General features: G+C 42.5%; 1 protein-coding gene across 4 annotated transcripts in view; it reads right to left on the bottom strand.

Moving 5' to 3' along the window:
• The window catches only part of KLHL20 (kelch like family member 20), a 97,331-nt gene that overhangs the window by 58,130 nt on the left and 14,578 nt on the right, over positions 1–24,623 (bottom strand). For 3 of the 4 annotated variants that reach the window (XM_040360107.1, XM_040360106.1, XM_040360105.1), the window contains 2 exons: positions 24,069–24,257; positions 9,856–10,429 (listed from right to left, as the gene is read on the bottom strand). In XM_040360107.1, coding sequence (XP_040216041.1) covers positions 9,856–10,429; positions 24,069–24,091 — 597 coding nt within the window. In that variant the 5' untranslated portion in view covers positions 24,092–24,257. Of the gene's footprint in view, positions 1–9,855; positions 10,430–15,741; positions 15,822–24,068; positions 24,258–24,623 lie in introns of all 4 variants that reach the window. The other variant, XM_040360108.1, reaches the window with a different exon arrangement.

Genomic DNA, 24,623 nt, shown 5'->3' on the forward strand with positions numbered 1-24,623 from the left:
GTAGAAACAGAGGCATCTGTCCAAATATATGAGCCATTTCTTTTCTGGGATTGTGACCTGTATGAGGGACACCAATTAACACAATTTTTTTTGTTTTAGGGTGGAGCACAAAAGCAGCATAAAGGATGGTGGACCTGGTATAATCCCTGCATTATGTTATTTTGCAGGGTTGGGGTTCAGCAGCTAGCTACTTGCCGTCGCCGCACCGTCATAATACGTCCACAAGATGGCACTCCTGGGCGAGATCACGTATTATGACGTCCGGCGCGTGAACGGCGATGGGGCGCGCGCGCGCGCCCCACCGCCGTTCACGATGATCAGATTCGATGCAGAACTGATCAATCACCAGGTCCAGGCCAATAAAATCTGGCCTGGACCTGGTGATCGCTCCAACCAATGGTTGTCTTCCCCTGGCAATGTTTTGTAAACATTGGCAGGGGAAGTACTGCTCTCTCCCTCGTGTCGGTCTTTCCGTTCCAGACCGAGAGGGAGAGAGCATCTAACAGTGAGTTGCACAACACTACACTGACACCAGGTCACGTAGGCACACTTTTAACCCCCTGATCACCCCCCGATCACCCCCCAAATTAACCCATTCACTGCCTGTCACTGTGTCACCCAGTACAGCAATCAGATTTTTTTTTGATCGCTGTACTAGTGTCATTAGTGACAAAAATAAGTGTTAGGGTAATCAGTATTAGGCTCTAAATAGTCTAGGGACCCCCCCTAACCCCCCCCAATAAAGGTTTAACCCCATCATTACCCCCTGTCACCAGTGATCACAGTATAAGTGTCACCGGTGACGCAGTTTAGCTAGTTAATTTTTTATTGCATCAAGGCACCCGCCATATTTTTTGCAATAAAATTTTAACCCCCTGATCGCCCGGCGGGTGATCAAAGTTTGGTTTTAGCGCCAGATAGGGTCTGCGTCGCCCCAGGCAGCGGCCAATAGCGCTAACACCCACGCACGCACCATACGCATCCCTTTAGTGGTATAGTATCTGATCGGATCGATACTTGATCTGATCAGATCTATACTAGCGTCCCCTGCAGTTTAGGGTTCCCAAAAACGCATGGTTAGCGGGATCAGCCCAGATACCTGCTAGCACCTGCGTTTAGCCCCTTCGCCCAGTCCAGCCCACCGAAGTGCAGTATCGATCAATCGATCGATCACTGACACAAAACACAAAAACACATAACTGCAGCGTTCGCAGAGTCAGGCCTGATCTCTGCGATCGCTAACAGTTTTTTTGGTAGCGCTTGACTCAGTCGCTAACAGGTCAGGTGCTTTTTTGCCTGTGAATCTCACCACTGTACCCCTAAATTTAGAGCCCAAAATGGCAAATCGATGGTACAGTGATGAAGAGGCCTACTTGTTTATGAGCCTGACGGATAGTGATGAGGAGGTCACGCATCTGTCAAATTCTTGCTCAGAATACGATCCTGTAGATGACAGTGGCTCCCTGACAGATAGCTCTGACGACGGAGTGGTCCCTGCTAGGGTCAGGCGTACCAGACCCCGATCTTCTGCTGTCGCTGAGGTGCAAGAACCGCAGGGCTCTCGTATGGAGGAGAGAAGTACTAGCGCCGCTATTCCTTCTGGTGAACTGGCAAGCACCAGCGGCCTAGTACATCCTGGTCATATATCCAGCACTGCAGTAACACTTGGTGACGTGGCGAGTCCCATAAGTGCAGTTCAAGCTGGAGAGGTGGCAAGCACGAGTAGTGTCCCGCTGCCACCAAGAAGAAGAAGACGACAAAGACAGGCCCGTCCCCATAGTGCCCTTTCTGCTGCATTCGCCAATCCTGATTGGGTACCCACCACTTCTGCAGCACCCGTACTTCCCCCATTCACTGGCCAACCCGGAATTCAGGTGAATACAGTTGATTTTACGTCACTGGATTTTTATTCGCTGTATTTCACGGAAGATCTCTATAGATCTATTGTGGACCAAAGCAATTTGTACGCTGGTCAATTCTTCGCCGCTAATCCCCAGCTGTCCCTTGCCAGAGATTGGAAGCCAATTACGGTTTCCGAATTTAAGATCTTTCTGGGCCTTTCCCTCATCATGGGCATTACTAAAAAGAGTGAGCTGCGGATGTATTGGTCCACGCACCCAGTTCACCATATGCCCATTTTCTCTGCCTCCATGACCAGGACACGATACGAGCAGATCTTGCGGTTCATGCATTTTAGTGACAATGAACTCTGTCGTCCTCGGGGAGACCCTGAATTCGATCGGCTCTACAAAATTCGGCCCCTCGTAAACCACTTCAACGAACGGTTTGCAGCCTTGTATAATCCCAATCAAGTTGTCTGCGTTGATGAGTCCCTGGTTAAGTTTTCTGGCCGCTTGTCATTCAAACAATACCTTCCCAGCAAGCGTGCCAGATACGGGGTCAAGTTGTATAAGCTCTGTGACAGGGCAACAGGCTATACATCTAGCTTTATGGTTTACGAGGGAAAAGACAGTCACGTAGAGCCGGAGAATTGCCCTGATTACATAGGGAGCGCTGGTAAGATAGTGTGGGAATTGGTGTCACCCTTATTCGGAAAGGGGTACCACTTGTACGTGGACAATTATTACACAAGCGTGCCACTTTTTAGTCACCTTTTTGATTATGGAATTGGCGCATGTGGCACCGTGCGACCTAATCGCCGGGGCATCCCCCAACGGCTTGTAGAATCCCGTCTTAGTCGGGGGGAGAGAGCCTGCTTACGGTGTAATAATTTGTTAGCAGTGAAGTGGAGGGATTCACGGAATGTTTTCGTTCTGTCCACGCTTCACGCAGACACGGCAGTCCAAATTCCTACGGCGACTGGTGTTGTGGAGAAACCCCTCTGTATCCACGAGTACAACCTTAACATGGGAGGGGTGGACCTCAATGACCAGTTGTTGGCGCCGTACCTAATTGCCCGGAGGTCCAAACGCTGGTACAAAAAAGTGTCAGTGTATTTGTTTCAATTGGCTTTGCTGAACGCTCATGTGCTATACAGAGCTTCAGGACGGACTGGATCCTTCCTAAAATTCCAGGAAGAGATCGTCGAAGCCCTTCTGTTTCCAGATGGTGCTGTGCCCCACCTTCCCAACGCAAATGCAGTGAGCCGGCTGTATGAGAGGCATTTTCCTTTTGTCCTCCCTGGTACCCCTACCCAAAGAGCCCGCCAAAAAAGATGTCGTGTCTGCAGCAAACTCGGATTTAGGCGTGACACCCGCTTTTATTGTCCCGACTGTCCTGACCAACCTGGTCTCTGCATTGGTGCATGTTTCAAACGCTACCACACACTAGTTGAGTTTTAGCGTAGGGTACAGCACCACACAGTCCTAGGCACACCAACACAGGGTCTCGGAATATGTGATGGCCATCACATTTTGAGAGACCATAATCTGCAACGTTCAGTTTACAGTTTTCTTACAGTTTTTATAAAAGTAAAAAAAAGTGGAAAAAAAATTAAAAAAACTTACACAAAAACACAAAAAAATATATAAAATAAAAAATCCAAAAATAGTTGTGGTTGTATTTTTCTCCTCTCTTTATTGTTCTCTTATGTTCACTCTCTACTGTCCACTCACTATTGTTCTATATCTATTCTCTCTATTTTTACAATGTTTTATTGTATTTGCTTTGCAGGTATGGTATGTTATACTGTAATGTTTGTTTTATTGTTAACCATCATTTGTTTAGCAGGTACGCCATTCAGTTGCATCGCGGATTTATTTAGCGTGACAGCAACAGCGTTTGCTCCCACGATTTATAAAGCTGTGACTCCAACGCTGTAGGAGGTGATTTCACCACCACGGTTAAAAAAAAAAGCATATATGCCAAAGCATGGGGGCAGCAGGGGCGGAGGAGCGATTTTGCTCCTAATGCCGCGTACATACGGTCGAAATTCCGACGGAGGCTTGCCCGTGGAAAAGTTCGACCGTGTGTATGCGGCATAACTTTTTATGCGGGAGGATGCCCCCATGCTTTGGCATGTATATTTTTTAGGCACAGGTTGCGTTAAAAAATGTTTTATTTTTTACTGTATTTATTTTTTTGGTATTTGCTTTGCAGGTATGGTATGGTAAGATCTTAATGTTAAAATGTAATGTTACTTTGTTATAATGTTAACCATCATTTGCTTAGCAGGTACGCCATTCAGTTGCAGCACGGATTTATTTAGCGTGACAGCAACAGCGTTTGCTCCCACGATACATAAAGCCGCGACTCCAACACTGTGGGAGGTGATTTCACCACCACAGTTAAAAAAAGAGCATATATGCCGAAGCATGGGGGCATTAGGGGCGGAGGAGCGATTTTGCTCCTAATGCCGCGTACATACGGTCGAAATTCCGTCGGAAGCTTGCCCGTGGAAAAGTCCGACCGTGTGTATGCGCCATAACTTTTTATGCGGCGTACATACGTGTGTGAGCGGCATAACTTTTTTGCGGGAGGATGCCCCATGCTTCGGCATATATAAATGGTGCATGTATGCCCATCATTAGAAGTGGGTGGATGAAGGGAGGTATTCTAATGGTGGGCATACCCACCGATCAATCTTTTTTTCGTTCAGCCAACAGGCTGCATGAAAAAAAAAAAAGATTACAATACATGTCCAACAAGAACCATCAACGTATGGTATGTTGCTGGACTTTGAATGGTTATACCAGAATGATGCCTGCGGGTTTAGGTATCATCTTGGTATCATTCTTTTCAGCCAGCGGTCGGCTTTCATGTAAAAGCAGTCCTAGCGGCTAATTAGCCTCTAAACTGCTTTTACAAGCAGTGGGAGGGTATGTCCCCTCCCCGGATATAAACTGCGCCATTGGGAAAGTGGGAAAACATTTTATCACACCGATCTTGGTGTGGTCAGATGCTTTAAGGGCAGAGGAGAGATCTAGGGTCTAATAGACCCCAATTTTTTCAAAAAAGAGTACCTGTCACTAACTATTGCTATCATAGGGGATATTTACATGCCCTAAGATGGCAATAAAAATTATAAAAATAATAAAAAAAAGTAAGGAACAGTTTAAAATAAAATTAAAAAAGCAAATTAAATAATAATAAAAAAAAAAAAAAAAAAAAAAAGCACCCCTGTCCCCCCCTGCTCTTGCGCAAAGGCGAACGCAAGCGTCGGTTTGGCGTCATATGTAAACAGCAATTGTACCATGCATGTGAGGTATCACCGCGAAGGTCAGATCGAGGGCAGTAATTTTAGCAGTAGACCTCCTCTGTAAATCTAATGTGGTAACCCGTAGAGGCTTTTAAAGGCTTTTAAAAATGTATGTAGTTTGTCGCCACTGCGCATTTGTGCGCAATTTTAAAGCATGTCGTGTTTGGTATCTATGTACTCGGCCTAAGATCATCTTTTTTATTTCATCAAACATTTGGGCAATATAGTGTGTTTTAGTGCATTAAAATAAAAAAATATGTATTTTTGCCCAAAAAAATGCATTTGAAAAATCGCTGCGCAAATACTGCGTGGTAAAAAAAAATGCAACACCCACCATTTTAATCTGTAGGGCCTTTGCTTTAAAATAATATATAATGTTTGGGGGTTCAACTTAACTTTCTTGCAAAAAAATATGTTTTTATGTAAACAAACAGTGTCAGAAAGGGCTTTTTCTTCAAGTGGTTAGAAGAGTGGGTAATGTGTGACATAAGCTTCTAAATGTTGTTCATAAAATGCCAGGACAGTTCAAAACCCCCCCAAATGACCCCATTTTGGAAAGTAGACACCCCAAGCTATTTGCTGAGAGGCATCTCGAGTCCATGGAATATTTTATATTTTGACACAAGTTGTAGGAAAGAGAATTATTATTATTTTATTTTATTTTTTTTGCACAAAGTTGTCACTAAATGATATATTGCTCAAACATGCCATGGGCATATGTGGAATTACACCCCAAAATACATTCTGCTGCTTCTCCTGAGTACGGGGATACCACATGTGTGAGACTTTTTGGGAGCCTAGCCGCGTACGGGACCCCAAAAACCAATCACCACCTTCAGGCTTTCTAAGGGTGTAAATTTTTGATTTCACTCCTCACTACCTATCACAGTTTCGGAGGCCATGGAATGCCCAGATGGCACAAAACCCCCCTAAATGACCCCATTTTGGAAAGTAGACACCCCAAGCTATTTGCTGAGAGGTATGTTGAGTATTTTGCAGATCTTGCTTTTTGTCACAAAGATTTGAAAATTGAAAAAAGAAAAAAAAAATATATATATATATATCTTTCTTCATTTTCAAAAATAAATGAGCGCTGTAAAATACTCACCATGCCTCTCAGCAAATAGCTTGGGGTGTCTACTTTCCAAAATGGGGTCATTTGGGGGGGTTGTCTGCCATCTGGGAATTCTATGGCCTCCGAAACTGTGATAGGCAGCGAGGAGTGAAATCAAAAATTTGCGCCCTTAGAAATCCTGAAGGCGGTGCTTGGTTTTCGGGGCCCCGTACGCGGCTAGGCTCCCGAAAAGTCCCACACATGTGGTATCCCCGTACTCAGGAGAAGCAGCAGAATGTATTTTGGGGTGCAATTCCACATATAACCATGGCATGTGTGAGCAATATATCATTTAGTGACAACTTTGTGCAAAAAAAAAAAAAAAAAAAAAAAAAGTTTGTCATATTCCAGCAACTGGTGGCAAGATATAAAATATTCCATGAACTCAAAATGCCTCTCAGAAAATAGCTTGGGGTGTCTACTTTCCAAAATGGGGTCATTTGGGGGGGTTGTGTGCCATCTTGGCCTTTTATGGCCTTCAATACTGTGATAGGTAGTGATCGGTAGTGAGGAGTGAAATCAAAAATGTATGCCCTTAGAAATCCTGAAGGCGGTGCTTGGTTTTCGGGGTCCCGTACGCGGCTAGGCTCCCAAAAAGTCCCACACATGTGGTATCCCCGTACTCAGGAGAAGCTGCAGAATGTATTTTGGGGTGTAATTCCACATATGCCCATGGCATGTGTGAGCAATATATCATTTAGTGACAACTTTGTGCAAAAAAAAAAAAAATTGTCATATTCCCGCAACTTGTGTCAAAATATTAAATATTCCATGGACTCAACATGCCTCTCAGCAAATAGCCTGGGGTGTCTACTTTCCAAAATGGGGTCATTTGGGGGGGGTTTCTGCTATTTGGGCATTTTATGGCCTTCAAAACTGTGATAGGTAGTGAGGAGTGAAATAAAAAATTTGCGCCCTTAGAAATCCTGAAGGCGATGCTTGGTTTTCGGGGTCCCGTACGCGGCTAGACTCGCAAAAAGTCCCACACATGTGGTATCCCCGTACTCAGGAGAAGCAGCAGAATGTATTTTGGGGTGCAATTCCACATATAACCATGGCATGTATGAGCAATATATCATTTAGTTACAACTTTTTGTAATTTCTTTTTTCTTTTTTTTTTTTTGTCATTATTCAATCACTTGGTACAAAAAAAAAAAATATTCAGTGGGCTCAATATGCCCCTCAGCAGATTCCTTGGGGTGTCTACTTTCCAAAATGGGGTCATTTGGGGGGATTTTGTGCTATTTGGGCATTTTATGGCCTTCAAAACTGTCTTAGGTAGTGAGAAGTGAAATCAAAAATTTGCGCCCTTAGAAATCCTGAAGGCGGTGCTTGATTTCCGGGGCCCCGTACGTGGTTGGGCTCCCAAAAAGTCTCACACATGTGGTATCCCCGTACTCAGGAGAAGCAGGAGAATGTATTTTGGGGTGCAATTCCACATATAACTATGGCATGTGTGAGCAATATATCATTTAGTGACAACTTTTTGTAATTTCTTTTTTTTTTTTTTTTTTTTGTCATTATTCAATCACTTGTTACAAAAAAAAAAAATATTCAATGGACTCAACATGCCTTTCAGCAGGTTCCTTGGGGTGTCTACTTTCCAAAATGGGGTCATTTGGGGGGGTTTTGTACTTCCTTGCTATTTTAGCACCTCAAGAATTGAGATAGGCAGTCATAAAATAAAAGCTGTGTAAATTCCAGAAAATGTACCCTAGTTTGTAGATGCTATAACTTTTGCGCAAACCAATAAATTTACGCTTATTGGCATTTTTTTTACTAAAGACATGTGGCTGAATACATTTTGGCCAAAATGTATGACTAAAATTGAGTTTGTTCGATTTTTCTTATAACAAAAAGTAGAAAATATCATTTTTTCTCAAAATTTTCGCTCTTTTTCCGTTTATATCGCAAACATTAAAAATCGCAGAGGCAATCAAATACCATCAAAAGAAAGCTCTATTTGTGGGAAAAAAAGGACGCAAATTTTGTTTGGGTACAACATTGTATGGCCGCGCAATTACCAGTTAAAGCAGCGCAGTGGAAAATTGTAAAAACACCTCTGGTCTTAAGGCTGACAAATGGTCCGGTGGGAAAGTGGCTAGACTAGGGCAAGACAATAAAAACAATAATTTTTTTCCCCCTCAGTGCAATGCCATTATAGTATTATCTGCATCCTGAACCAGGGAGGCCAAGTTGACACTCGCCAAAATGCTCCCAGTGTTCAAGGAATGAAAACTGGCGAAAACAAAATGGTTTGATACAAATATGCTTCATGAACCAAGCGCTGCACTGCCAAAAAGAAGCATTGACTGTGGCATGTGTCTGCACTTCCTCTGCAGTCCCCATTAGCCTGTAGTGATACTTCTAGTAGGCCTTGTTGCCTGCACTCCAAAAGACAGGCAGCAGAAGCATAAAAAAATAAACTTGCCGATATAACCAAATGGCCGGCTGCTTTGATGCTTGTGGCTACCTTCTATAGGGTCTCTTAAAAAGGGGAAATTGAGGGTCCTTTCACACAGGGCAGAATCTGCTCCATCCGCTGATCTCCCATTGAGCAGGCAGAAGACAGGTCAGTGTCTGCTTCACTTATGCAGAGCAGACACAGACACAGCCCGCACTCCTCTATGGGCAGTCGATTTAAACGGTCCGGCTGTCCATTCACGCCCAATCTGCCTAGACGTAGGGTAAGGTTCCATTTGTTTTTGGGGAACATAATTGGAGGTAGGCAGGTGTAAACAGACAAATGCCAATTAACACCCGCTGCTCCATAGAGAAGAATGGAGGTTTCAATCGGGGCCACCTGACAAACGGACAGGTGGACCCAATAGGAACATTTGTGTGAAAGGGGCCCAACTGCAATAGGGGCCTAACTGCAATAACAGGATCTTAAACTTGAAATTGCATCCTATCCATATGCTGTGAAGAGGGAGCTTAAAGCGGTATTAAAAAACAAAAATGTAATGTATTGCAGCTCACCAATCCTTAGATGTGGTGGCTGCATTAGCTTTATTATTATTTTAGTCAGTATCACATTTCATGTTATAGGCTGTTTGCATTCTGGAAGGAGGAACAATAGAGACACCTTTGGACAGCAGCATTGTCAGTCTGGGAGGAGGGAAGTGTCAGGTTGGTTCCAATACAGCAAAGGTTACAGCAGCTTCTCTAAAGAGTTACTAAGGAGAACTAACTTGACTGTCTTTTGTTCAATGAACATTGCTTTTGTTTGCACACGATGTGCAAAAAAAAAAAAAATACAAATACAAAACCATGGATTAAAAAAAAAACTCTCATTAAGATATTGAAAGACACACACAGGGACCTGCATCAACTGTCAGTTTGCTACGTTTTAGAAGACAAAAAGGTTTGCTTTACATGTACAGCCCAAGACTAGGAAGAATTGTATTGTGGTGTTTCAGAATAGCATGACATTTGTGTGTGTAAAGGTGGTACTGTATATCTTTTAGCTGTCATCACAGTGTCCTTTTGTCATTTAACAAGCACATCAAACAAACAACTGCTGGGAAACTTTATCCCATGTATAGCTCGGATTTTGTGCCTTATACATTTTCCATCCCCTTACCTCCTGGAAGTTGTGCTGGGTAAATTTGTCTGCAATTCTCAGCAACTCTCTGCAGGAGTGAGTGTCAGCAAAGGCTCGGATACCTAGACAGTTGGAGGGATCAAGCTGTCGCTTCAGGAATTCACAGCAGGCTTCCTGGATTTCTGCAAGTTGAAGAAGGCATGCAGCTGGTAGAAGGGTTTGTACATTGCCCTCTTCCACTGTGATTTGGGATGTATATGAAAAGTCAATAAGCAATTCCATGGCTCGCTCATCAATGTCCCGGATTACTACCTCAGTCTGACGACTTTCAGCCAACTCTCCAGTAAACATAGCCCTGAAATAAGGGCTGCAAGCAGAGAGAATGACCCGATGGGCATAGATCTTCTTGGCACCAACAACAAGCACCACATCGCAGAGTTCTCTGTGTTTTCGTAGAAGGTTAATGACCTCCAGAGTTTGCCGTGGATGCTTGTCCGAGACATAAGGCATTCGAGCTGGTTGTGGGACCCCCTCCGGCAGTTTGTTGGGGTCGCCTAGGGTGCAACGGCTCGTTACATCCATTCCAGTCTCACCTGGGCGAGTGCTGAGACACCTAAAAGTAAAACGAGAGCAAGAAAATAAATAGAATAAAAAAAATTACCATAAATTCAAACAATGTGCAAATCCACTTATGTCAGTCATTCAGTCACCAACAATATACAGCAGAAGTAAAAAGGTAAAACCATTAAAATGAACAGAAAATGTACACTGCTATTTGAAAAATTAAAGATGAAGTCCAGCCAAAGCTCATTTGGCTGAATTTCTCTTATGGATCAGAGAGCAGTTCGTTTTTGCACTCTTGTGACCTGTTTTGACGTCACAGTAGTCAGTCCAGGCACCGCAACAATAAAGTCTGGATCCGCCCAGATGCCTGGACCGACACCCATCTCAGCCTTTCAGTGAGCCGCTGGGAGCCTGAGCTGGCTGCCTCACCCCTCCACAGCCCAGTACTCCAATAAGTGGGGAGGGAGCAGAGAGCTGTGACTGACAGTCTACAGCTCTCTGCTTGGGGAGCTATAAACACTGAGCAATTGGCAGTGTTCGATCACTCAGTTCTTAGTGCAAAGGGGCCAGGGGACATATGCAGCATCAGACGGAGTAAGTATGATTAGTTTAAAAATAATAAAAAAAAAAAAAAAAAATTACTCCTCTATTAAATGTCATCATAGAATTAACTATGAAGGGGAAACAGAGAGGGAAAAGGCAGAATGAGGGTGGGGGGAACCAACCAAAGTACATCTAACGACGGCCATAGACGGTTCAAATCTCAGCCGGTTTAGCAGAAACCACTAAAGATTGGAACCGTGTATGGGGGGGGGGGGGCGGCTGAATGTACCAAGTTGATCGATCAACTTGGGTACAACCAGCCTGAGGGATTTTGCATGCAATTATGGCTAGTAGAGTCTTCTCCCAGAGGGGAAAGCTGCCCCCGCCTGGAGAATACAATGGCTCGGCGGGAGGGATTGCCCTTGTAAACACGGTCTGTATTAGTGGGAGGAATCGAGGTTGCAGAAAATAAATTTACTCGTGTATGGGCTGCTCAAGGCTTGGCAGAGACATACAGTATCTTACAAAAGTGCACCTCTAATGTTTTGTAAACCTTTAATTATATCTTTTCATGTGACAACACTGAAGACATTACACTGTGCTACAATGTAAAGTAGTGAGTGTACAGCTTGTATAAAAGGTGTCGATTTGCTGTCCCCTCAAAATAACACAGACATTAATGTCTATACCGCTGGTAACAAGTGTACATGCTCAAATTAGCCATTTTCCCTCCCCGATGTCATGTGACTCATTTGCGTTACAAGGTCTCTGGTGTGAATGGGGAGCAGGTGTGTTAAATTTGGTGTTCTCACTCTCTCATACTGGCCACTGGAAGTTCAACATGGCACCTCATGGCAAAGAACTCAGAGGATCTGACATAAAGATGGCCTAGGCTATAAGAAGATTGCCAAGACCCCGAGAGTAAGCTGCAGCACGGTGGCCAAGACCATACAGTGGTTTAACAGGACAGGTTTCACTCAGAACAGGCCTCGCCATGGTCAACCAAAGAAGTTGAGTGCACATGCTCAGCGTCATATCCAGAGGTCGTCTTTGGCAAATAGACTAATGAGTGCTGCCAGCATTGCTGCAGAGGTTGAAGGGGTGGGGGTCAGCCTTTCAGTGCTCAGACCATACGCCGCACACTGCATCAAATTGGTCTGCATGGCTGTCGTCCCAGAAGGAAGCTTATTCTAAATATGATGCACAAGAAAGCCCGCAAACAGTTTGTTGAAGACAAGCAGATTAAGGACATGGATTACTGGAATCATGTCCTGTGGTCTGATGAGACCAAGATAAACTTATTTGGTTCAGATGGTGTCAAGCGTATGTGGTGGGAACCAGATGAGGAGTACAAAAGACAAGTGTGTCTTGCCTACAGTCAAGCATGGTGGTGGGAGTGTCATGGACTGGGGCTGCATGAGTGCTGCTGGCACTGGGGACCTACAGTGCATTGAGGAAACCATGAATCCTAACATGTACTGCAACATACTGAAGCAGGGCATGTTCTGCTCCCTGAGGAGACTGTGCCGCAAGGCAGTATACCAACATAATAACGATCACAAACACATGTCCAAGACGATCACTGCCTTGCTAAGGAATCTGAGGATAAAGGTGATGGACTGGCCAAGCATGTCTCCAGACCTAAACCCTATTGGAGCATCCTCAAATGGAAGGTGGAGGAGTGCAAGGTCTCCAACATCCACCAGCTCCATGATGTCGTCATGGAGGAGTGGAAGAGGACTCCAGTGGCAACCTGTGGAGCTCTGGTGAACTCCATGCCCAAGAGGGTTAAGGAAGTGCTGGAAAATAATGGTGGCCACACAAAATATTGGACACTTTGCACCCAATTTGGACATTTTCAATTAGGGGTGTACTTACTTTTGTTGCCAGCGGTTTAGATAATAATGGCTGTGTGTTGAGTTATTTTAAGGGGACAGCAAATGTACCCTGTTATACAAGCTATACACTCACTACTTTACATTGTAGCAAAGTGTAATTTCTTCAGTGTTGTCAGTCACATGAAGATATAACAAAATATTTACAAAAAAGTGAGGGGTGTACTCACTTTTGTGAGATACTGTATGATGACGGCCCAAAACACTGGCACAATCTAAAACTGGTGGAAAGTTGTCAGACTGAATCCTAACAGAGCACTAAGCTGATATCCCTATTGTCAGTTTCTCTCATATCTGGAAGAGATATAGAGATTAAAGTCCAGACTTCTCACTTCCTGTTCAGTAAGCATAAACATCCCTGCTACCATTTTTCAATGCAGCAATTGCTGAACAGCTAAGGCTTTATTCCCGAAACATAAAAAGAAGTATGCCCGTAAGGGGGAGCATTTACCCCCACACGGGGGATGCAAAAGGTGATCTGTGCATTGCTGTGCCGTTAGTCCCACTGATGTCAAGCTGCTACTCGGACACAGCTGCTCCTGATTTGACAACTGTGTGGGTGCCGGTGTGCGTCCCTAAACTCAAACAGTGTGTGTTTTGATGATACGCGTCCTCTGTGCCCCAACTGACGTCAGGCAAACAGACAGAAAAAGGGCCAGCTGTTCATCTTAAAAATTTCACAGTCAAATTTTGCTGATGAAATGGAGATACAAAGATGACAAAAAAAAAGACAGACAACGCATTTAAGAGGGGGATTCTATCTGTAAAAGGGAGGTGTTCTATGTCAAAAAGGAGCATCAGTAATCAAAATGGAGGTGTCCTTGAAAAACTCATACAAGTGTAATTTGCACAGACTTTTAAAGCTGGCCACAGATGGTTCGAATCTCGGCCAGTTCAGCAGGGACTGGCCAAGATTCAAACAAATGTATGGGCAGGCTGAATGTACCAAAGTTGATAGAGCAATCAACTTGGGTACAACTAGTCTGTCAGATTTTACATTGGATTATTCCTAGTGGCCATTATAGCTGCTAGAAGTAATCTGTGTTCTCCCAGCAGGGATGGCTTCCCCTACTCTGTGGGAGAGATTCCCTCCATCAACAAGGAAAGTGTTGATTGGGAAATCAAGTGATTTTCTTTCCTGCAACCAAAGAAAAATCGCTCCATCTATGGCCGGCTTAAAGCACGTCGATTGCAACCAATGATGCCCCTATTTGATACATAACACAGCTCAGGCCCGTTTGCAGGCATATAGTCCTATAGAAAGCCTTTTTAGTTCCCACTTAATCCCTAATGAAGGGGGATTGTCCTTTTTCTTCCAGAAATAAAATGACTATAGAGTCTTAAGACCACCAATCAGCACATTTGTTGTATATTTTACTTGAATTTCTCAGTGGAGGCCATTGTCTTGTTTTGGAGGGGCCCTGCATTGCGGTAGGGTTGCCAATATTAAGTCATCAAGCCCAGCCAATGCTCTCTGATCGATTGACAGATGTTCAGAGTCTAGTGCCTCAAATCCACCTTTACGCAATTTACCCAGTGCCAGAATAGAGATTCACATTATTAAAAAGGCACATTGGTAGTTCCAGTAGATGTTCTGCCCTTGAAACCGTGCAAAAAATAAATACAAATAAAATAATATATCTCTCATTTTTAAATACAATACAAAATTATTACACTAGCTTCAAAACTTCTACAGCAAAAAAAAAAAAAAAAGTTGAAGTCACTTGAAAAGCTTTGTTAAAGTAAAAAACACAAAAGGCAGAAAATACAGCACAGCACAATCAAACCACATTAAGTAGCCATCTAAAGAAATATGCATATATGGGGAAAAACATTATGTATAAAAAAGGTATGTGGGTGCAGATCCACCACTTTCTTTTGCACTAGTAAAAGAAAAATAAAGATAAATAAAATAAAAAGGAAATGTCTACTTCTTGTGTATACATTACAACTTCTGATGATACAAGTCCACTGTGCTTCTTATTTCTATATTATGCAAATGCCCTGTATCCTCTTAGCATTAAAAATGATAAAATTGTGAAAAAATCGTAATAGATACACACAAATGTCTGAACTTCGAAAGTGTATCAATGCGGATCCACCACTTCCCCTTTGTGTTAGTATCAATAAAACATTTATAGCAGCCTTTATGTATAATTGCCTGTTCACGCTGTTTCAAAATACTAAGTAGCTGTTTGAAACAGTCTGGACATAACTAATTGCATTACTTTCAACTGGGACATTTTGCTTGGAATTTTTTATAATCTAAAAATATTCTAGAAAAAAAATGATAGTCTGCAATGCATCCACTTGTAAAATGCCCAACAAAAGCAACTAAAAGCATCTTCAATCCCCAAAACATTTAAAAAATGCTTATACACTGGATGCAGAGGGTAGGGGGGCAAGCGGCCACTAAACATATGTGGCAGCTGAACTCGCTGCATTTGGCTGCTTGTCATATTTGTAATGTTTTGTATGTAAAATGTAGAAAACGGGACAAAAATGTCATTTTTTTTGAATGCTTACAGAATAAAAAAAAAAAAAAAAAAAAAAGTGTTACAACCACACTATTTTATTGCACACGTTCTATTAAATGTACCAATTTGTTACCAACAAAAGTGATGGGTAACTTATAAGGCTACGGTATGGTTAAAACAATAACATACTAAGAAAAAAAAAAAAAAAAACACTTTTCCTTCTTTATGAGCATCCGAAACAACTGGACAACTGCTTTGCGTAAAGCTTTAAAAGTGTCAAAGCAAACGTTTGCACATGCAACATACACCCTCATCCCATAAATTCTTTAGATGCTCAGGCAACTAAAGTCTTTAACCTGCTATTACAACTGTGAAAGACTGGTATTCAAGTTGCCCAGGGACATGCTTTTCCATTTTTTATTCTGTAATTTATAAAACCCATTTACCAGGCTATGAGATCTGGCATCTGTGCGGTGTTCTGCCTTCTTACTCAGGAACTGACACAGCAAGGAGCTGCTCCTGGGATCTGCAAGAGAGTGTGGAAAGTGTCGAGTAAACGACACAAGGGGTGCTTTTCTCTGACTCCCATTTGATTTATCCAACAGCTGCAGGGTGAAACTGGACCTGAGCTGATTTGGAAGTGGTCTAACATGAGAAAACATTAAAATGCATTTATATATAGAATAGGCATGGAAGGGAGGATAGGCATTTATGCTACAATCCTTTAAAGTGGATGTAAACCCTCTCCTATACCCAGTGAAGTGAATGATACACAGAGATGAAAACAAATATCCCTACATAAGTTTTACATGTATATCTGATGTATTTGGCCTTCTCTTCTATATTCTTTAGAAAGTACACATTTTTTAGAAATCTTTCTTCCTTTTTCAGCAGCGGGAGTGGGTACACTGTGTGAGCCGAGTAAAAGCACCCCCCCCCCCCCTCCCAACATAGACAGAGGAATGAAGAAACTTGCAGAGCTGCAGGCTGAATAGACTAGCTCTCTGCTAATCTATCTCTAAAGTTCCCTCCCTGACACAAATTTTCAGCTGCTGCTGCTATTTCCTGTGTCGGGAGTATTTGTCAGAAGTTATCATGCTGATAACAGAGGAATGGAGCAGCAGAAAGACATGGGACTTAGAGGTTTGGAGAGAGACAAGTAAACACCACAGAAATGTGTCCAGGTCAGATTACATGAATGCGGTTTACAGTGAGGGGGAAAAAAAGTATTTGATCCCCTGCTGATTTTGTACATTTGCCCACTGACAAAGAAATAAGTCTATAATTTTAACAGTGAGACAGAACAAAAATTTCAAGAAAAACATATTTCAAAAAAGTTATAAATTGATTTGCATTTTAATGCGTGAAATAAGTATTTGATCCCCTATCAGCAAGCAAGATTTCTGGCTCCCAGAGGTCTTCTATACAGGTAATGAGCTGAGATTGGGAGCACTCTCTTAGAAGGGAATGTGCCTAATCTCTGCTTGTTACCTGTATAAAAGACACCTGTTCATGGAAGCAATCCGATTCCAATTTCTCCACCATGGCCAAGACCAAAGAGCTATCCAAGGATGTCAGGGACAAGATTGTAGACCTACACAAGGCTGGATTGGGCTTTAAGACCATTGCCAAGCAGCTTGGTAAGAGGGTGATAAGAGGTGGTGGGATTAATCACAAATGGAAGAAACACAAAATAACTGTCAGTCTCTCTGTCTGGGGCTCCCTGCAAGATCTCACCTTGTGGAGTTTAAATGAACATGAAACCGGTGAAAAATCAGCCCAGAACTACACGGGAGACTCTTGTCAATGATCTCAAGGCAGCCGGGACCATAGTCACCAAGAAACATTTGGTAACACATCTATGCCGCGAAGGACTGAAATCCTGCAGTGCCCGCAAGGTCCCCCTGCTCAAGAAAGCACATGTACAGGCCCCGTCTGAAGTTTGCTAATGAACATCTGAATGATTCAGAGGAGAACTGGGTGAAAGTGATGTGGTCAGATGAGACTAAAATCAAGCTCTTTGGCATCAACTCAACTCGCCGTGTTTGGAGGAGGAATGCTGCCTATGACCTCAAGAACATCATCCCCTCCGTCAAACATGGAAATGGAAACCTTATGGTTTTGGGGTGGGGACAGGACAACTTCACTGCATCAAAAAGGGAAGATGGATGGGCCATGTACCATCAAATCTTGGGCGAGAACCTCCTTTCCTCAGCCAGGGCATTGAAAATGGGTCATGCATGGGTATTCCAGCATGACAATGGCCCAAAACACCCCATCAAGGCAACAAAGGAGTGGCTCAATAAGAAGCACATTAAAAGGTCCTGGAGTGGCCAAGCCAGTCACCAGACCTTAATCCCATAGAAAATAAGGAGGAGGGAGCTAAAGGTTCAAATTACCAAACTTCAGCCTCAAAACCTTAATGACTTGGAGAGGATCTGCAAAGAGTGGGACAAAATCCCTCCTGAGATGTGTGCAAACCTAGGAGCCAACTACAAGAAACATCTAACCTCCGATTGCCAACAAGGGTTTTGCCATCAAATACCAAGTCATGTTTTGCGAAGGGGTCAAATAAGTTTTTCACTCATTAAAATGCAAATCAATTTATAACTTTTTTTAAATTAGTTTTTCTGGATATTTTTGTTGTTATTCCGTCTCTCACTGTTAAAATAAACCTACCATTAAAATTATAGACTGATCATTTTTCAGTGGGCAAAACGTACAAAATCAGCAGGGGATCAAATACTTTTTTCCTCACTGTACAACCACTTTAAAGCAGACCTTCAGTAATTTTTTTCAACTTTCCATCTATTAAATCCTCTGCCGTTTTAACTTTGGATAGTAAAACATTTTTTTCTGCCAGTAAATACCTTATACAACCCACTTGCCGTTTTTTGTCTGGTAAAAAGCCTAGGCTTATGACATCATGCACAGCTCTCTCTCTCTCACTCGTGTCATAAGTGGGGCAATGGAAGCTGCATGGCTGCAGAGATGGAGGTGTGCCTCTGTGTGTCTTTGTAAATCCAGGAAATGAACAGGAAGCAGCTTCAGCTGCCCACAGTTAAAATGGATGCAGCCAGACTTAGTGGAGGCAGATTTCTGCCAAGTACAGAATCACAGTACAGCATTATATAAATAATGCAAAGTGGTTGGAGGGAAGCTTCAGAATGGCAAAGATGTTATTACAATGTGAGTAGACTGCAGTTCCTCTATAACAGGGGTCTTCAAACTATGGCGCTCCAGTTGTTCAGGAACTATAATTCCCATCATGCCTAGTCATATCTGTGAATGTCAGTTTTGCAATGCATCATGGGATGTGTAGTTTCGCAATAGCTGGAGGGCCATAGTTTGAGGATCCTTGCTCTATAAGTAAATCAGATGAAACAATTATTTAAAAAGCGTTTTTTGCAAAATCATGTCTACATAAACAATGGCCAGTAAACTATAATTTTAGGAAGAATAAAATCCAAGTACAAAAAGGTATTAGCTCTAGTAGGTTCCCTAAAAATTCCCTGGAAGACTATTGTGTCACAAAAAATAAAAACGCCTTCGCCTAGCTCTCACCCTTCCAGATCTCTTATAACATTGCCATTATTTTTTTCACGATTAGTCTAGGGGCATTAGGAGAAATCACTTACTTTATCCTTTGCTCCAGCAGAGTCCTTCCAGCCCTGCGATCAGTTCCCTGTAAGCTGTGACCGAATCGAGGCACACTACAGCCTCCAGGAGGTACTCAATACAGGGTTAGTGACTGAGGCTCTGCCTACAGAAAGGAGCTTCGGGCAGAGGAGGAGAGTGCTGGAGGCAGCTGGAGTAAGCGATATAGCCTGTTCTGAAGTCTGCTAGATGTAACAAAGAAAATAAATATGGCAGTGTGGTGGTGGCGTTATTGCAAGGGTGGTGGCGTTATTGCAAGGGTGATTTTTTTATTTTATTTCCATGGCGTTGAGCTTTAAATGGAAAATCCCAAGGATATTGAACAGGGTCCAATTCTACAAAAGGCATCAAGGAGTGTCTGCACTAAGGTTTAATTGCTCTCTCCTCCATCCTGGGAGCAAACTTTCTAAACAAAGGGCCTGTTTACTGTCCTTCAGACTTTAGGAGAGCCGGACTATGACCATTAGTAGTAGAAACTGCCCTGGCATCAGTGGAAGTAAGCAATGCATCTTTGGTGTCAGCGGGCGGAACAGTGCCCCATCATTGGTGTCAGCGGGAGGAACAGTGCCCGGTTGTTGTCTGTTGCATGAATTATGTCTCATTGTTGGTATCAGTGGAAGACTAAGTGCCCCAAGAGCTGGATAAAGGCAAGCAGAGGGCCACATCTGGCCCTCAAGACGCAGTTTGGAGACCACTGCTCTATACAAGATGAACAATCTATATGGATTAACATATGACGAATACCATGCATTGCCCGAGTTTGGCCCGCACAAGATGGAATGCATCAGTTGAAAGAATTAGCACTGTTTCCCAACTCCTGGATAATTAACATAAAAGTATCCTATGGGTCCTCTAATTGTAACTGCTGATTTTTTGTATGCTTGCAACCTTCCAATCCATCAAAATATGCACGCATATAAGAAACGGACATCCCAATAGCTGATGCCAATTCTTCTCTCACCACTGTATGTGGGTGGGCAGACCTTCAGCACCAATGTTATTTCCCCTTCCCTCTGCTCAGCATCAGGAAACTAGGCATCCCAGTGTGCATTGAGATGTTAGTTTCCTGGTTGGTGGAACATGAGCAGGTCTGTTGGTGGTATCAAAATAATCGTGTCCACTGCCATCTCCTTCAATACCTGCTGCCTTTTTGATCCAGCCATATTGAAGGTTAAAACCTAGGCAGATAATGTGAATAAAAAAAAAAAATGGGATTATAAAACGTTCTCTCTAATGAAATATCAATGATGCATGGGGTGCGTGGCTTTCACCATTGATCTGTTGAGATTGATGTTTCTATTCAGTAAAAGACACACAGATTTCTACTATGTACACAGATGATTACAACACAAGAACACGCAAATTTAATTGATGGTATTTGAACGTACACATCGCTCATTTTGGGAAAGTTATTTCTGCTCTTTTTTTTTTATAGAAAATGTCACTCCGTCAGACCGATACTTACCCACAAGATTAAAATTACTTGCGAATACAAGCTCCAATCAATGGAGTCCTGATAGAAAAGACTTATTTCTGACTGAACAACGCTCTTTACAATGGAGCAAACAATTGTTCTCTTCTGAATATTGCAGATGATTGTTAAAGAATAAGTTAACCTTGGGAGGTACAAAAAGAAATCGGCATTTATATATATATATTTTTTTTTTTAATTAGGAGTCTGCAAAGCATTGCACCCATGATCAGCATATTACAGGCACAATCTCAGGCTCCTGCTGACTGAGTAGATGTCTGCCTGTACCTCTTATAAGCAGGCAGTTCCTGAATGAGCGGAATCAATGAACAACCAAGAGCTCTCAACAACACCCTGGTAGTTCACCAAGAACTACAAGCAGTCAGCCGCAATGGCTGATGGTAGTTGTAGTTATCCCATTCACCAAACTCTGAATGAATTTCGCAGATGGGTGGGCAGAGCCCCGCACAGCTACTTTTTTTTTTTTTATTGTGAAGTCACAACAGGCACTTGGGTGGGGTGCAGAGGCTGCTTAGTTAGTAACACGTTACACCCTAAATGTGGATGTAAGGTTACAAAAGGCGAGCTTATCCTTCAGGGCATATCTTTGACCAAGTATAAAAGGAAAAACTGAAATTTTTGTATAAAATATCGATTTACCCAATGAACAATCAATCATACGGCTGCCATAACGGTTTAGCATATTTGAAATTGTCAAAGTGATTGTAAAGTCTTGTTTTTTTTATCCCTATAAAAATAACAAACACGTCAAACTTAATTGCTTTGTGCAGTGGAAGATCCTCCTCTGCTGTGATCCTGGCCCCTCGCTCCCGTTGCATGCTCCCACAGCAAGCAGCTTGCTAAGGAGGCACCTGAGCCACAGCTCTCGGTGTCCATTCCGACACGGAGCCCTGGACCTTTCTCCCGATTGGTAGACTCTGATTGACAGCAGCGGCAACCAATGGCGCCACTGCTGTGTCTCAGCCAAATCAGGAGGGAGAATCTCGGATGGCTGAGACACTCGTGGACATCGCTAGGCAGAGGGAACTCGGGTAAGTGTTAGGGGGGCTGATGCACACAGAAGGCTTTTTAGTTTAGGGCCAGTTCACACCAGTCGCAGTTCCGTGTGCATTTTTCTGCACTAAAAATGCATGCACAGCGTTTTCCATGTATTCCAATGGCTCTAGTTCACACCATGCAGTCAGGTCCGGTGCAGACTCTGACTGCATGGTGTGAACTAGAGCCATTGGAATACATGGAAAACACTGTGCATGCATTTTTAGTGCAGAAAAAAAAAAAAAGCACACGGAACTGCGTCTGGTGTGAACTTGCCCTCAATGCATAGAATGCATTAAGATAAAAAAAACTTCTGCTTTTACAACCACGAAAGGACCGCCTAACGCCGATATACGTTGGCAGAATGGCACGGCTGGGCACAGGCACGTACATCGCCTTTAAGAGCCCAGCCGCAAGAGTCTGAAGCACCACGGCCGCGGGACCCGATCGCAGCCAGTGTCCCGCGATCGGTCACAGGAGCTGAAAAAGGGGAGAGGTGTGTGTAAACACACCTTCCCCGTTCTTTACAGTGGCAGTGTCATTGATCGTCTGTTCCCAGATATAGGGAAAGACGATTAATGACGTCACACGTCCAGCCCCGCCCCCCTACAGTTAGAAACACATATGAGGTCACACACAACCCCTACAGCTCCCCCAAGTGGTTAACTCCTAAACTGCAATTGTCATTTTCACAGTAATCAATGCATTTTTATAGCACTTTTTGCTGTGAAAATTACAATTGTCCAAAAATGTGTCAAAATTGTCCGATGTGTCCGCTATAATGTCGCAGTCACGGAAAAAATAAATAAATAGCTGATCGCCACCATTAGTAGTAAAAAAAAAAAAATTATAAAAATACCATAATACCCCTATTTTGTAAACGCTATACATTTTGCGCAAACCAATCATTAAACGCTTATTGCGATTTTCTTTAGAGAATACGTATCGGTCTAAACTGAGGAAAAAAAATATATTTTTATATCTTTTTTGGGGATATTTATTATAGCAAAAAGTAGAAAATATTGCATATTTTTGCATATATTGAGGTGATCAAATACCACCAAAAGAAAGCTCTATTTGTGGGAAAAAAAGGACGCCAATTTTGTTTGGGAGCGACGTCGCACGACCGCGCAATTGTCAGTTAAAGCAAAGCAGTGCCGAATCGCAAAAAGGGACAAGGTCCTTAACCTGCATATTGGTCCGGGTCTTAAGTGGTTAAGCATCCAAGCTCATTTGTTTATTTTGGGTTACAGATTGTTGAAGCCTTTATTTCAGTCAATACATTTTTAGGAACCTGTGAAGACAGAATTTGTATATTTTGCATAGAGAACATTTTAGTAATGTATTTACAGTACTCTGCTAGGTTTTTTTTTTGTCTGTCTGTTTCCATGTTGGGGGATTTAGCAAACATTGTTGGTGGCTAAGAAAGTGATGGAAATTCAATATTTTACAGTTGCCATCACAACATGGGGGAAAATCTTCTAATGGGACAACTGTTCCATAGACAACGCTCTTTGGGGATCCCCACTCACTTCGCTGTGTATCTGGCACATAAGTGAGGGGAAATATTACCAATGAGCCACAATTTGCAAACTAGATCATTCCCTCTGACCCCAACTAAAAACGTTTTGGAATTAGATACACTTTAAAATCTCACAGCGGATATTTGCACAGAGTTTTCACAGCTGCTGTTTGGGGATTTGTGGAGAGCTTTGACATGAAATAAGGAGAAATAAAGAGCTTACAGAATCCTCTGTGCATAGGTGTTAGACGGAATAGCTCATTTAAAGGCTGCTGCACTATATGGGTTAAAAAGAGAATAATGTATTGTGACTTTAAATGTACTGTATGGGTTCAATGCTTGTTTCGCCTAGGGAGGGGAATTCAAAAAAACTGTACAGGATTGAAGAAGCATGCAGGAAGGAGGAGTAATCAACGTATATACCATTATTCATCAGCTCCCTGATAAAACAAGCATTGAATCCATGCAGCTGGGGGGGAGGGGGCATGACAATGTTTTAACAGCAGTCTGGAGTGGTGCTTTAAAAGCAAAGGAAACTCCCTTATTTGCATCTTGACCACTTCCTTTAGTCAAAAGTTTCCTATACGATTTACTAGCACAGCCTATAATAAAAGGTGGGCACCATCATCATATACTCCCTAATTTGTTTGGATCTTAGCCAAGCCATTGCTACTACTTCTAAATTGAGTCAACACTGTTCAAACATCACTAATAAACGTATGACTTGGGCAATATGTAATCCCTGTGCCTACAGGGGAACCTAGTCTTTCAATAACAACCTTAGTAGAGAGATAAGGGGATTCATCACACCTGACAATCTCTCTGCAATATCTTTACTATAGGTCAAAGATTTTTTTTGGGGGGGGGGGGGGGGGGGGTCCATCAGAAGGACTTGTATTGAGTAAAACAGATACAAATTGAGAATCACAAGATGATTTAGCATTAAAATCCACAAAAATCTGAGATTTCAACATCAAACCAAAAGCATATCTAGAACTATTTTCTAAAGCATTTGTTTTTAGCTTTAAACGTGGAAAGCTTTTTTTGTATTTTCATACAGTACATACCTACGCATTGGCTTTCTGTCCATGCACAGTGAAGAGAATTCTTCACACCAAAATTTAAACTTAGTAATTGATAAGGCAGATGCATGTAGTCACCCAGGACTTTTGTAGAGCTGCAACTGGAGCGACTGCAAATCTTGGTTTTGTCTTGTTTAAGATCCTCTGCAATGACAAAAACACTTCTTGCTGCATCTAAAAAAGAATAAAGTACATGTTTTTAATAACATTGCATTTGATATTGTATATACAAACGTACACAGTCCATGTGCTGCCTGTGTGATGTGCTTTACTACAATGACGGCAAACAGTTCCATTGAGTTAAAACACACTAAAGTATTCTAAAAGCCAACATTATAACGACAACTGAACCAGTTCTGGTTTTAGTTGAAATTGCTTGAAATGCAGACAGTGTGGCCAATGCTTGCAACCGTACTGTGAAGAAAGCAGCCTCATTCACAACTGAGCCTTTTGTATTACAAAGCTCCAAAATCCCACATTTTTCAGTAATGCCGGTTCTCACCTGAGCATACTGTTGCTTGAAGCATGAAAATTTAATTC

This window comes from Rana temporaria, chromosome 7, assembly GCF_905171775.1.
Source record: "Rana temporaria chromosome 7, aRanTem1.1, whole genome shotgun sequence".
In the NCBI taxonomy this organism is placed as follows: domain Eukaryota; kingdom Metazoa; phylum Chordata; class Amphibia; order Anura; family Ranidae; genus Rana; species Rana temporaria.